General features: G+C 46.8%; 1 protein-coding gene across 1 annotated transcript in view; it reads left to right on the forward strand.

Annotated features, from left to right (window-relative positions):
• Positions 1–11,184: 11,184 nt before the first annotated feature.
• The window catches only part of AACS (acetoacetyl-CoA synthetase), a 223,106-nt gene continuing 220,171 nt past the window's right edge, over positions 11,185–14,119 (forward strand). Inside the window, exon 1 of the mRNA XM_085635188.1 lies at positions 11,185–12,866. Coding sequence (XP_085491314.1) covers positions 12,746–12,866 — 121 coding nt within the window. The 5' untranslated portion in view covers positions 11,185–12,745. The remainder of the gene's footprint in view (positions 12,867–14,119) is intronic.

Consider the following 14,119-nt stretch of genomic DNA (forward strand, 5'->3'; position numbering starts at 1 on the left):
ACACCTTCCTCTGTCCCCTGCAAGCCTCCGCCACATTCACCTTCATCGATGAGGACCCGCTAACTGCACGTGGACCTACCTCAGTGCACCGCAAGTCACAGTCCCATGGCAGGGTGCCTGTGCCGGCCGCTGTGCATCCAGGGCCACTAACTCCGTGCTGGTCAGGTCCGGGACCCCTTTTTCTGAGATATTGGATGGCCTCTGAGGCGATGTCCTTGGGGTCATCAACGCCATGTGCCTGTGGCCCTGCACTGTCTGCTGCCTCCAGCCTCAACTGCGGTCCACCAGGGCTCACACATCACATAGTGTCCTGACCGGCCCGGACGTCGCATCACCGCAGGAGGCATACGCCACCACCGCCAGGAACACCTCCAACCGCCATCTGCCAGAGTCAAAACGGTGGTCCTGACAGACTTACAGAGTTGCTCACACCTGTCGTGGATGCCATCATCGGAATGATACCCTGCTCGGCACTCCAGGTGCCACTAACTCAGTGCACCACAAGCCATCGTCCGTTACTGATTGAGTTTTGGGCAGCAATGTGACCTCAAGCAGTGTTAGAGACTCCATAACATGGGAATATATGTTCGCAGCTCTGCAACGATTTGGTCTCCCCGTAGACTATCTCAAATGGGTGCGTCTGCTCTACACTGCCCCCACTGCCAGAGCACGCACTGGACATCATATTTCTCGAGAATACACTATACATAGGGGAACACGACAGGGGTGCCCTCTTTCTACTCTGCTGTTTGTCCTCGTGCTGGAACCATTAGCAATGGCCCTGAGACAATCGGCCGAGCAGCTGGGAATATCGATAGGAGGAACTGCCCATTTAATCTCAATATATGCAGACGATATCCTCATTTACCTGCGCGACCTGGTCTCTGGAGCGGAGCTTCTCCCCACAATTTTTTCCACCTTCAAATGTATATCGGGCCTTGCCATTAATCAAGGGAAGTCGAACGTTTTCTATCTCTGAGACGGACCCCACCCAGATGTGCTTCACTTCGGCAACTACACCCTGCCTGTAGCACACAATACATTTAAATACTTAGGAATCCAGGTGTATAGGGCACAGGCTGATCAACTAGATGGCAACTTATTGAAGGCAATCACTGCCATATGCTCGAGCATAGCTTTTTGGGACATCCCTGCCGCTTTCAGCAATGGGGCGGATTGCCATCTCCAAGATGGTGGTGCTTCCCCGCCTTTTATATTTCTTTGTGAACCTGCCTCTGATAGTTCCGCAATCCGTATTTCGCACTCTGGACACAATCCTCTTGGAGCTTATCTGGGGGAAGGGCCGATGGAGGGCGAGCCTTAGGAAATTACAACTGGAGACCCACAAGGGAGGTCCGGGAGTCCCTGACTTCAGGGCATACTACTATGCATGCCAACGACTGTGGTTGTCCTACTGGACAGCAGGCAGAAACCTACAGGAAACAGGCCATAAACCCAGAGACTTAGACTGTGGTAGACTATATACTTTACTGCTTGCGAAGGTTAAAATTCCCCCTGATGGGCCCCCTTTGCTTAGGACGGCACTTCAATATTGGAGGAAGGCCTTGCATTACACCTCAGGTGCGGCTCCATATGCGAATAACATCCCACTATTGGGTATACCAATCCCTGGGGGTGGGCTTACGAAGGCCCGACTACATGCCTGGGCGGAGGCTGGAGTGGAGGAAGTGGGTCCCTATTTGAGGAGGGCACCCTCCTAGATCACAACACATTTGTACAGACTACTGGTGCACCGGATCGCCTTTACCTGGTTCATGCTGCAGTCTCTCACTATATCAGGGAGACATGGGCGCCCCAACGCAGGGAACCTCCACAACATGCTCTGGTACATTTGCTATATTACATGGGGGAGGGAAGCCATCTAGTTAAATGGTTATATACCGGTATAAGGACGCAGGCGTCTATTACACTCACTGACCTACAAACAAAATGGGCCGAGGCTACAGACATGGAACTCACTGATAAAGCCTGGGTGAGCATACTAGAACATCCCGAGCGGGTATCCCGCAATGCCAAACTTAAATTTATACAAACAATAGTGTTACACAAATCCTACTTAAACCCAAAGAGAATACACCACATGTTCCTGGAGTCCCAACACTGCTGCCCCCGATGCAAGACGGACGAGGCAGGCTTTGTCCACATTTTACGGGCTTGCCCACACCTTCAAGACTATTGGGGAGATGTCCTGACTTCCCTAAGGGAGGTTACGCGCCTAACAATCCAGGGCAACATCCTGGAATGCCTTATGGGCCTCCGCAAGCTTACAAGTGCTATGAGGGTCCAGCTCCGCTTCCTTGACCTTGCCCTTATATTGGCCGTAAGAGCAATCAATATGAGATGGAAATCCCCTTGATGTCCCAAAATAACTACTTGGCAGGATGATGTGATTCGAGGGGGCAGTGCCGAAAGTGCGGCACTTAAAAGAGAATGGGACCTCATGATGGAAGATTTTAAACAGCTAGACCTAGTACCCACACACGTTAATCCCACCTCATAACGCAACCAGACATAATAGGAACGAGAGCCACAGGTCTCCTACAGGCCCTATCCGCACTCCAACCGCACACCAGCAGCAACCTGCAAGTAACGATGTATAGGCAGTGCTGCTAGGCTGAAACCCATACAAGAAACGACAGACCAGGAGGGAGGGTGGGAGTTGTTGTTGGAACTGTTTTAAACTCACTATGTGCAATCATTCCTAGAGATACTATTGCATCTTATATGAATACACCAATTGTCTTAAGGCCGCAATGTCGGGCTTATGGTTATGAACATTTAAAATCACCATATAAATTGCTATAAAGACGATATTTGCATATGATTAGGAAAGAAAAAGAAAATGCCATATATACTTAATACATCACATTGTAATCACTGTATGGTACTCAATAAAGTATGTTTTAAAAAAAAAAAGCAGTGTGGGAGACCTGGGACGTTGATGAGGAAGATGATGCAGGTCTAACACACCCCACTGCATCTGCATCAGGAATTTCTCGAAGGGACACACTCTGAGACTTTTTCTTCACATGAGCGCTCTCAGCTCAAAGTGCCCCAACCACAGTGCACTGCAACTCACGGGCACTTCTATTTGCTTGTTGGGTGTCCTCTGGACTTTCTCCGGCTCCCTCCATGTTGCTCAGCAGTTGACTGTTATGCAGGTGTTTTCAGTTTCCGTTACACTGGTGTCCACTGTTCAAGTGGTTGCCAGCACCAAGCACTGCATGCGGGCTGGCTTACACTCACCCCACACACATCTAGCACAAGCGTCACTGTACATGTGTCCCTGCCAATAAATGTGTCAGGCGCACGTGCCCGTAGCCAGTTCAACATAATATCTGCGTGTGTCCCTGTGGTCTTGTATGCATGAGGGACCTGGGCCCTACATTACATTGTGCTGTGTACAGCGGATGCAGACATGTCACCGCAGGCAGCGGGTTAGAGCTTGGACATGTAGCTTTGTCGTCACCCACTCAATTTGTAAGGGGAGTGGCCTGGGCCGTCGTACGCAGAGCCAACGTGGGTGTGTGACTGCTATTTGCATGTCCCTGGGCATGGTTCTGTACTGTGAATGTGCATCTGAATGTGTTTATGGCAGTGTGGGTCTCCATTGTGGGGTGTAGGTGGTCCCTGAAGGGTAATATACACCATCGTATGTGATCTAGTTCGCCTTCCATGGGTTTGGACCCCACCCACACCTGTTCGGCCACCTCCTTTTGGAGTGCTGACATGGCATTGGGGTGCCATGTGTGGGTGGGTGAAGTGTCGTGAGTCAGCTGTTCTTGCGGGTGCTTCCTGCTGTGTGGTCTGTTACAGGCTCTGTGTTCTCCTCTAAGTAGCTTGGCTGCCCGGGTCCTGGTGGTGGGTTGCGCGGGATGTCCATGGGCTGTTGTAGGGTGTCGGTGTCAAAGGTGTGGTGGTCCTCTCCGGCATCACAGATTTGTTGTCTTCTGTGCTCTGCTGAAGGTGTTGTGTGCCCCTCTGCAATGTGAAGGGGAGATGCATGTTGACATTGTGTTGACATGTATGTTGGCACATTGTTCTGGTTTACATGCAGACTGTATGACAATGTACATTGTGACTGTTTGGGAGGTGCTGAATACTGCTGTGGGACAGTGTACATTTGCACTACATGACTGATGTGAGGTCGTACGCGTACATTTCCATTTCACAGTTTCCTGCTCTGTCAGATGTAGTAGGCATGTTTCTGTGCGTGTGCAGAGCCAATTGTGTCCTCTGTTATGCAGTGTCGGCTTTGCGCATTGTACCAAGTTGTCGTCAATGTGGATGTGCTGCTCTTGCTATGTGGGTGCCAAGTGTGCCAAGTGGATCAGGGACATGATCCAGGGTAATAATTGTGGGTGTGCAGTATGCTACACCTTGTTGTGCATGTGTGCCATTGTGCTTATCTCCCCCCGTCCCCCCAGTCCCTGGTCGTTACTCATCCTGTTGATGTTGTGTCAGGTCCTCTCGAGCTGTGTCGTACCCCTACTCCTTGCACCATCTCCACACTGATGACTGTGGCCTCGGTTTCCTCCAGCTCCTCCTGTGGCACAGGACTGCCACCTCCTGTTCCAGCCTTCCTGTTGGCAGCGGGTTTGTGCCTGATTTAGGTTGTCACATCATGCCAGCGCCTCTTGGGCTCCTCAGCACTCCAACTGCATTCCAGGTGGTCTACTTGTGGGTCAGTTGATGGTAGTGTTCTGTCACCTCCGTGACGCTGATCTGCTTTTGCTGCAGACTGCACCCCGTCTTCCTCTCCCTCTTCTCCTTGGCCGTCCCCGTTGTTCCTTGCTGGTGGTCTGTGGGGGTTGTGGGGTTTGCGTTGGCGTCTGAGCTCGGTCAGGGTGCATCCATGTTGCTACGCGCTTTGGCTTGTTTCTGGTGTGTTGTTTCTGTGGTTTTTATGGTGCCTGTGGCTGTTTTTCTCTGCTTTTTGTACCGCGATGGGCCTTATCGCATGATTTTTTGCGTTCCCGTTTCGCATTTTTACGGCATGGCATTGATTTGAATGCAGACATTTGACGTGTTATCTGGAGACTATCGCATGGTACCGCCGTGTTGAGAATGCTTGGTTAACACGGCGTAATTTTACCGCGATAGACTGCGATGTTGCGGGTTGTTATGTCAGGAAGAACCAGGGGGGCCAGCGTTGAATTAAAGTAATTTATTTAAGCATAAATAACAAGGGCCCGCGAGAGGCTGTAATAAGGTAACACCACCAATGGCATAGAAGATGGCAACTGACCAGTACAGAGTGTGACGTCACATAAGTAGTCTCCGAACATTCGGAGACGACAACAACGTGACACGCAATAACAAACATAAACAAAGTACTACTGATGCTTACATGCACTTATACTGTAATTGACATACCATGTACAACATCTCCTTTTCTTCAATAAAAACAAATAACTTTCAATAAAACATGTAATCATCATAACGGTTAGGAAATTTGACCTCCCTTCCAGACCTTGTGGTATGACCTATTTCTTTGCACCTTGTATTCTCCGTTGGCATAGTCTTTAGATTCATATTTTGATTAGGCACATCATTTTCCTCTAGGTGGTGACTCATAGTTCCACTGGCATTGAATATCTCTTCACCCACACTGTTCTCACTTGTGCCACATGCCAGTCCTTCTCCTTCATATCTAGACTGATTCAATCTTCTCTCAATGTTATCAGAATTTTGACTGTCAAATACACCTTCCTCCCATTCCAAAATGCTATCATCTAGATCTTCCTCCAGTTCCTGTTTATTTCTCATTATTATTTTCTCCTGTCCTTTCTTTAGTTTAACTATATCATCCTTACTCCGCCATCCCTTTCCTTGTATACAAACTGACCCTTTAGTAGCTTGTTGTATTTGGACTGGATTACTTAATTTTCACTCTCCCTTTGTTACCTTGTGGGGTTTTTTGACAATCACCCAGTCTCCTTTTTCAATCACCTTATCCTTCGCCTTATTGGCTTTATCAGTATATTTCTTCGTTCTTTCTTGTTTAGAAACGATGTTCTCACGTACCTTCACCACATCCTCTTTTATTTCCTCCGACAATTCACCATCTTTGTACCATTGATTGAATTTTGGTGTGAGCTCACTGTTACACTTCCTCCCTCTCATCAACTAGAAAGGAGTGTACATGGTAGTTTAATTTGGAGTATTGTTATACATACTTACTTTTTCACATATATGTTTTTTCACATTCAAATTTGATGCAACCGCAAGTTGGATACCTTCTTTAATAAACGTATTCATTCTTTCAACCTGAGCTTTTAGGGCTATATAACTGTGTTTTCTTTTGTTTTATTCCTAAATAGTCAAAAAATTCTGTCATCTCCTTTGACACCAGCTGTGTACCATTGTCCGAAACGATTACCTTGGGTTGTCCTTCTATTGCAAAAATTTTCCTTAGAAATGTTATCACAACGTCTGTAGTTACAGAATGTACAAATTTGGAATGTACCCATTTTGAATAGTAATCAGACAGTACTATTATGTATCTGCAATTCTCTTGCAGTATGTGAAATGGTCCTGCAAAATCAATTGCAATTTTCGTCCAAGGTCTATTTGGTATTTCAACCATCTGGAGCTCGCCCTTGCTTACCTTCCAGTGTTTGTCTGCCTTTAAACATTGTTCACATTTGTCAATATGGTTATTCAGATCACAGTTCATTCCTGGCCACCAGTAATACTTTTTTAGAATGTTTTTCGTTGCAGAACTTCCTGGATGGCCTTTATGAGCCAGTTTTATTAATTTAGGCCTTAGTTTGGCTGGCGGTACGAATAAGTCACACCTTTTCAAAAAACCATTCTCCAGAGTTAGTTCCTCACTTATTTGTTGGAAACTCTTCAATTCATTTTGGAGATTTTTGATGGGGGGCCATTTTGACGTGAGATGTTTCATAACTCTCTCTAATGTTGTGTCCTCCTTCTGACACTCCAACCATTCCTTCTCTGATATTGAACCTTCGCACATTACCGTGGCATCAAGCAAGGCTACCACACATTCAATATCGTCGAGAGAAACTTCTCCTTGTGTTTTTATAGGCAAACGTGATAAGCAGTCCGCCCTGCTGTTTTGCCCACCTTTGATGTGCCTTATAGTAAAATTGTACTCTTGTAACTTGGATAGCAATCTTATTAGTCTGGAACTTGCCTTACCATTTCCGCGACCTCTGCCATCCATCATATATACTAATGGCTTGTGGTCTGTGACAATTTCAAATTCCTTACCCCACAAATAGTTTTTCAACTTTTGCACAGCCCAAACACACGCAAGAGTTTCGCGTTCTATGGTGCTATAGTTTGATTCTGCGTCGCTTAACCTTCTTGATATGAAAGCGATTGTATTTTCCTCCCTTCCTTGATTTTGACAAAATATTGCGCCTATGCCTTTTGCACTGGCATCAACAGTAACAGTATTCTTCAACTCAGGGTCATATGCTTTTAATGTAGGCGCTGAAATAATAACATTTTTAATGCTATCAAAAGCATGGTTTTGATCATCAGTCCATTCATATTTTGCATTTTTCCGCAACAATTTCCTCAAAGGTTCTACCTTGTTTGCATATCCTTGTATAAATTTTGAGTAATACTCACTGAGTCCTAAGAATGACTTTAATGCTTCATTATCCTCCGGTTTCGGAGCATCTCTGATAGCTTGCACTAAGTCATCCTTTGGAGTTATTCCATTTGAAGTCAAAACATGCCCCAGGTACTCAATTTTGTTTTCCATAAATTTGCATTTTTCTTTCGAAACTGTCATACCTTTGTTTTTTAATATTTCTAAAACCTTACTCAGTAATTTTAGATGGTCATCTTTTCCTTTTGAATGAATTAAAATGTCATCTTGGAATGCCTCAACACCATTCAAGTCACCAAATAGCAAATCCATCAATTTCTGGAACACTCCTGATGATGAGGCAAGCCCAAATGGTAATCTGATATACCTGTATGACCCAAAAGACGTTATGAAAGTTGTCAACTTTTTTGAGTCTTCTGTTAAGCATACCTGGTGGTACGCTGATTTCAAGTCTATTAGTGTGAAATATTTGGAACCAGCCGTGGACGTTAAAATTTCCTGAATTTTAGGAAGCGGATGACAGTTCACTAAAATGTTTTTATTCAATGACCTCAGGTCTACACATAACCTTATATCACCTGTTTTCTTCTTTTTGGAAACCACAATAGCTGATACCCATTCTGAAGCATCAGCTTCCTCAATCACACCTTCTTTGCTTAATTTTTCAATTACATTTTTCAGCTCTTTTTTTACAGATAATGGTACAGTTCTTACTTTATGCTTTACTAGTATCGCCCCTTCTTTTAGTTTTATTTCATGCACAAATCCCTTCACACATCCAATTTCATTTTTAAAAACATTGCTATAATGTTCTAAAACTTCCTTTAAACCTTCTTTTTTTTCTACCAACTGTATTGCATTTACAAATTCATCTTTTAGTATTATTGGGTCTTTCGCTCCTGGGACTAAAATCACTCCTAGCTTGGCTAAATCCTTCCAGCCTACTAAATTTCTGCCTTTCACTGCTACATATATTTTTGTCTCAATTACTCTTCCTTTAAATGTGAGGCTGTCTGTAAAATAACCTACCATATCAATATCTTTTTCCCCAAACGCTTTAGGGTTTACATCTTATTCACTTAACTTCATACCTTGCCATTTTTCCTCAAACATTTTATCAGAAATCAATGTTATTGGGGATCCTGAGTCTGCAGTAAATTGTAATTCTATATTTCCAATCAACACTGTTCCTATGGGTCCTTTCAATGTGCCATCTACCATGTCTACTGATAAAACAATGTTTGCACACATTTCTTGTTCGGATTCGCTTAATGCATTTACTTTCATACCCCCCATGGTTCTTTTAGTTTTACAAAGTACAGAATAATGACCAAACTTTTTACATTTCACGCATTTCTTACCAATAGCTGGGCATGTTTTACAATCAGCTAGGTGTTCTTGTGAACCACACCTGAAACAACTTAAAGTTTTATTTCCTACCTTTTTCTCACTTCCATACTTTTCGTGATTTCTATTTTCATATTTCTTTTTATCCTGTAAATAAAACATGTTTGAATTATTTCCATTACCAGACAATTCTTTGGTAGATATAAGAGATCTGTCTATTCCCTTCGCAATATCTACCACCTCCTGTAGCGTGGGGTTCCTACACGCTAACAGTCTCTCCTGAACTTTTTTTGAATGACAATAAAATACAACTTGGTCTCTTATGTAGATGTCAGTCATGTCTTCAAACTCACAATCCTTTGCCAAAACACGCAAGCAAGCTATAAATCCTTCAACTGTTTCGCCTTCTTCCTGCTTCCTCAATGCAAACTTATGCCTTCCTACCATAATATTACTTTCCTCTGAAAACTGTTTTTCAAGTCTTTTAATGGCTTCCTGGTACTCATTTATTGGTATAAATACCCCTGGCGGGTTCTCATACTCTGGTAGGCTGTCAAATATTTCTTGTCCTGCTTTTCCTAGAAGACCAAATAATATAGCTTTTTTCCTTTCTGCGTCATATTTTTTACCATCAATGGACACAATGTAATTTTCAAAGGCTCTCAGCCAGCTCTTCCACTTCATTACAGGTTTTCCTGGTTCCTCAAGAAAAAGTGGTGGCACGCATATATTATTACTTTGAGCCATGTTATCACTCTTTTACAGATTTTTATTTGACTGGATTTTGGGTAATGTCTTTCAAATCACTTCTTAGGTATTATCACTTTTGCGTATATTTTATATATTTTTTTTCCACACAACTTGGTTGTGATATACACTTGTCTTTTATTTATGAATTTCCTCTTCACAAAACTCCTCATGTATTCGCACTGGTGGGTTAATTTATCAGGCTTATTTTGTTTTAATAATTTATGTATTATATTTTCCTATTAATTCTGATGAGAGTTTACTGTTTGTGGCCTGCGCGCACTATCCTTCGTTATATCCTTGTTAAATCAATTGCTCGTCAGTTACACCTCTGCATTTACCTCACGCAGAGTTCAGCACTCCGTTCTCCTCAGTTAGTACTTACGCACGCATTAGTTGCTTAGAAACCAAACTTCAGCATTTCAAAATGGCGGCACACACGCTACGTCGGCTTGACGTGTCCGGGTTCACTCCAATGAAAACTCAGTTACTCCCTTCGTCATTCATGGCCAGCAGCGAGCGCCTCCTGACAGGATTTCTTCAGCGATGTTCAACGGTAATCATCCACACTAATGCAATGCAACCTTCACTTACTTGTATTCCCGATTGTTGCCTTGATTATCCGTGCGGTTTTTACCGTGTAAAATACTCTCGTCCACAAACTCCTCTTCATGTAATTTTTTTACCGCTCGCGAGCCCGTCTTCAATCCCATCCTCGTCGCCATTTGTTACGTCAGGAAGAACCAGGGGGGCCAGCGTTGAATTAAAGTAATTTATTTAAGCATAAATAACAAGGGCCCGCGAGAGGCTGTAATAAGGTAACACCACCAACGGCATAGAAGATGGCAACTGACCAGTACAGAGTGTGACGTCACATAAGTAGTCTCCGAACATTCGGAGACGACAACAACGTGACGCGCAATAACAAACATAAACAAAGTACTACTGATGCTTACATGCACTTATACTGTAATTGACATACCATGTACAACAGTTAAGTAAATTTTGCGATGGTTCTCACACGTTCTTGAGAATATACCCCTTGGTTTCCTGACTGTAGCTAAATTCAACACCATTTTCTTTAATGCATACTTCTATGCGATGTAAGTAAAGAGAGAGAGATGCCGCATAAGGTCTCTTTTATCACGCTCCTAGGACTGTCTAGCAGCGCCTACAATGTGCTCTCAGAATGATAAAATACAGCAGTAATAAGTGCTCAGGGGGCACCTCGGGTCCCTGGTGCCACTGCACCTGCTGCCCCAGTGGAAGCTCCGCCCCTGTGTCATGTAAGCAGAGGTCCCGCAGAAGGCTCCTTGGACAGGCTGGTGGCCCCACAGTGTAGTGTTCGGGGGCCCCCTCGGGGTCAAGCTGCGGCTCGCCTGACGGGTCCCACTTTGTGCTGTCTGCGCATGCTCACTAGACGGCCGTCCTCGCTGTCACGTGACGCTGGCCACGCTGCGTGCTCGTCACTCTGACGCACTGCGTGCCCTGACGTTTGGCTACTCCAAGGATCGCACTACTTCTCGCCCTGAGCGAAGGGATACCTGTGTGGATGTTTACTTGTCATGGGAGGGGCGGGGCCAAGCCTATAGGTTCAGATGCACCAGAGAGGAGGTTCCAGGAGCCCGGGCTGGACGCGTGCGAGCAGGACGGAGGGGCTGGGGCTGAGCAGGACCTGCGTGTGCAGCAGCAGCAGAGGGAGAAGAGAGGAGCAGCACTGAGAGAGCAGCACTGGGAGAGCAGCACCTGCAGGAGGGAGAGGAGCACCCCCTGGAGGGAGAGAAGAGGCACCCACATCCCCAACATAACACCCCTGGAGGGAGAGGAGAGCAGCACCTGCAGGAGGGAGAGGAGAAGGGAAGGAGGCCCTTTCTGCAGTGACTGACAGTGGAGGAGCACCCCTTGCAGACAGAGGAGGAGCACCTTCTGCAGTGACTGAGGAGAAGCACCCCTAGCAGCCCTCTAGCAGTAAAAGGCTGGGGAATCATCCCTTGGATGCTGAGGACCTTCTGCAGTGACTGAGGCACAGCATCCCTTGTAGGGAGAGGAGGAGAACTCCCTGCTGTCACTGAGGCACAGCATCCCTTGTAGGTAGAGGAGGATCACCCACTGCAGTCACTGAGGCACAGCATCCCTTGTAGGGAGAGGAGGAGCACTCCCTGCTGTCACTGAGGCACAGCATCCCTTGTAAGTAGAGGAGGATCACCCACTGCAGTCACTGAGACACAGCATCCCTTGTAGGGAGAGGAGGAGCACTCCCTTCTGTCACTGAGGCACAGCATCCCTTGTAGGTAGAGGAGGATCACCCACTTCAGTCACTGAGGCACAGCATCCCTTGTAGGGAGAGGAGGAGCACTCCCTGCAGTCACTGAGGCACAGCATCCCTTGTAGGCAGAGGAGGAGCACTCCCTGCAGTCACTGAGGCACAGCATCCCTTGTAGGCAGAGGAGGAGCACTCCCTGAAGTCTCTGAGGCACAGCATCCCTTGTAGGTAGAGCAGGATCACTCCATGCGCACTGAGGCACAGCATCCCTTGTAGGTAGAGCAGGATCACTCCATGCACACTGAGGCACAGCATCCTTTGTAGGTAGAGAAGGATCCCTCCCTGCAGTTACCGAGGTATAGCATCCTTTTTAGGGAGAGGAGGAGAACTCCCTGAAGTCACTGAGACATAGCATCCCTTGTAGGGAGAGGAGGTGCACTCCCTGCAGTCACTGAGGCATAGCATCTCTTGTAGGAAGAGGAGGAGCACCTTCTGCAGTCGTTGAGGAGTAATATCCCTTGTAGGTAGAGGAGGTGATCTCCCTACAGTCGTTGAGGAGCATCCCTTGCAGAGAGAGAGGAGTAGCTCCCTCTGCAGTCATTGAGGAGGAGCACTTCCTGCAGGCGTTGATGAGGAGCATCTTCGCTTCTAGCTGTAGAGGACCATCCCCAGTAAGGACAAGGACTACTTCTGCAGAACTTCCCCTTTTTGGAGCTGAGGGGCACCGTTTCTAGTCAAACTGGTATTCTTCTTGCCTTGGACAGCAGACACCCCCTGCCATGTCGGGTTGCCCAGAAGAAATCCTAGGCTCACAGGCGCTCTGGTTCCCTGACTCGAAGCGGAACACCAACATGGACCGGTTCAGGGCTAGCCTGCAGGAGAGCTATGGGGTGCGACTGGGTAAGTTCTAGATGTTGGCCGGTGGCAGAAGAGAATCTGGGTGACTGGGGTTGAGAGTAGAGGAGTTCCAGTAGAAGTTGGCATGGAACATAAGCCTGGCAAACTAAAGAGGAGATGGCAGATGAATGAGGAATCATTGGGACAAGCAAGTGGGTGAGTGGCTATGAGATAGTGGAAAAGGGAGCCAGAGGAAGCTGGATTAGTACTTGTGTGTCCAAGGCGAGCCATGGGGCAAGACGGTGTGCCTTTGTGAGATAAGGGGGAATCCAGCATCTCTAAGTGCTGTGGTGAATTGCAAGACGGAGCACTTGCAAAGTGCAACCTTTGAGTAGAGTTGCAGGGGAACCAGTGGGTGTGTGCTAGGAGGTCGTTATAGGGGCTGAGGCTATATGCCTGAAGAGAGGCCAAAGACGGGTCGGGGAAAGCCAGGTGGCTTCCGTAAGTGTGAAGTGTACGAGCAAAATTATGGTAGAATTAGTAGGTGTGTACAGGCATGTAGGAAAGAGAATCAATCAATCAGGATTTATAAAGCGCCGCTAATCACCCAATCGGGTATCCAGCTGCTTGCAGGTCCCAGAGTCTTGAGGGCCATTCGGAATTCCAGAAGTGAGGTTATGATCTGGAGTTGCGTGGGGAGGCTATTCCAGGTTTTTGCTACGAAGTGGGAGAATGAGCGTCCTCCAGTCTTCTACTTCTGTATATGTGGGGAGTGTGGGCAAGTGAGAGGTAGGTGGTTCATAGTCTTTTCAACGGTTGGTGGACGTTCAGGCGGTGGTTAATGTAGGTGGGACCTTGGTTGTGTAGACATTTGTGTGTGTAGGTCAGCCGCTTGAATTGGCATCTCTTCTGTATGGGTAGCCAGTGGAGTTGCCTGAGGTGGGGTGTGATGTGGATTTGACGGGGAAGGCTAAGGATGAGTCTGGCTGCGGCGTTGTGTATTGTCTGAAGTCTCTGTTGGAGGTGTGCAGTGATTCCTACATAGAGGGTGGTGCAGTAGTCCTGTTGGTTGGTGATGAGGGCCTGTGTCGTCACAGTGTTTCTCGTTTGTAGGGCTAGCCACTTAACCCCTTCGCTGCGGCGCGAATTCCGCTGCAGCGCTGGGGGGGTTTGGGGGGGTTGACGGCGCCGCTGTGCTCATGACGGAACCACGCCGTCATGAGTCACGGGTGAGCTGTGCTCATGACGGCGTGGTTCCGTCATGGCTCCACCCACTGCGCTAATCGCCTGCACAGGCGGGGAATTAGCGCCGCGTG

The sequence above is a fragment of the Triturus cristatus genome, chromosome 11 (genome assembly GCF_964204655.1).
Source record: "Triturus cristatus chromosome 11, aTriCri1.1, whole genome shotgun sequence".
NCBI lineage: Eukaryota > Metazoa > Chordata > Amphibia > Caudata > Salamandridae > Triturus > Triturus cristatus.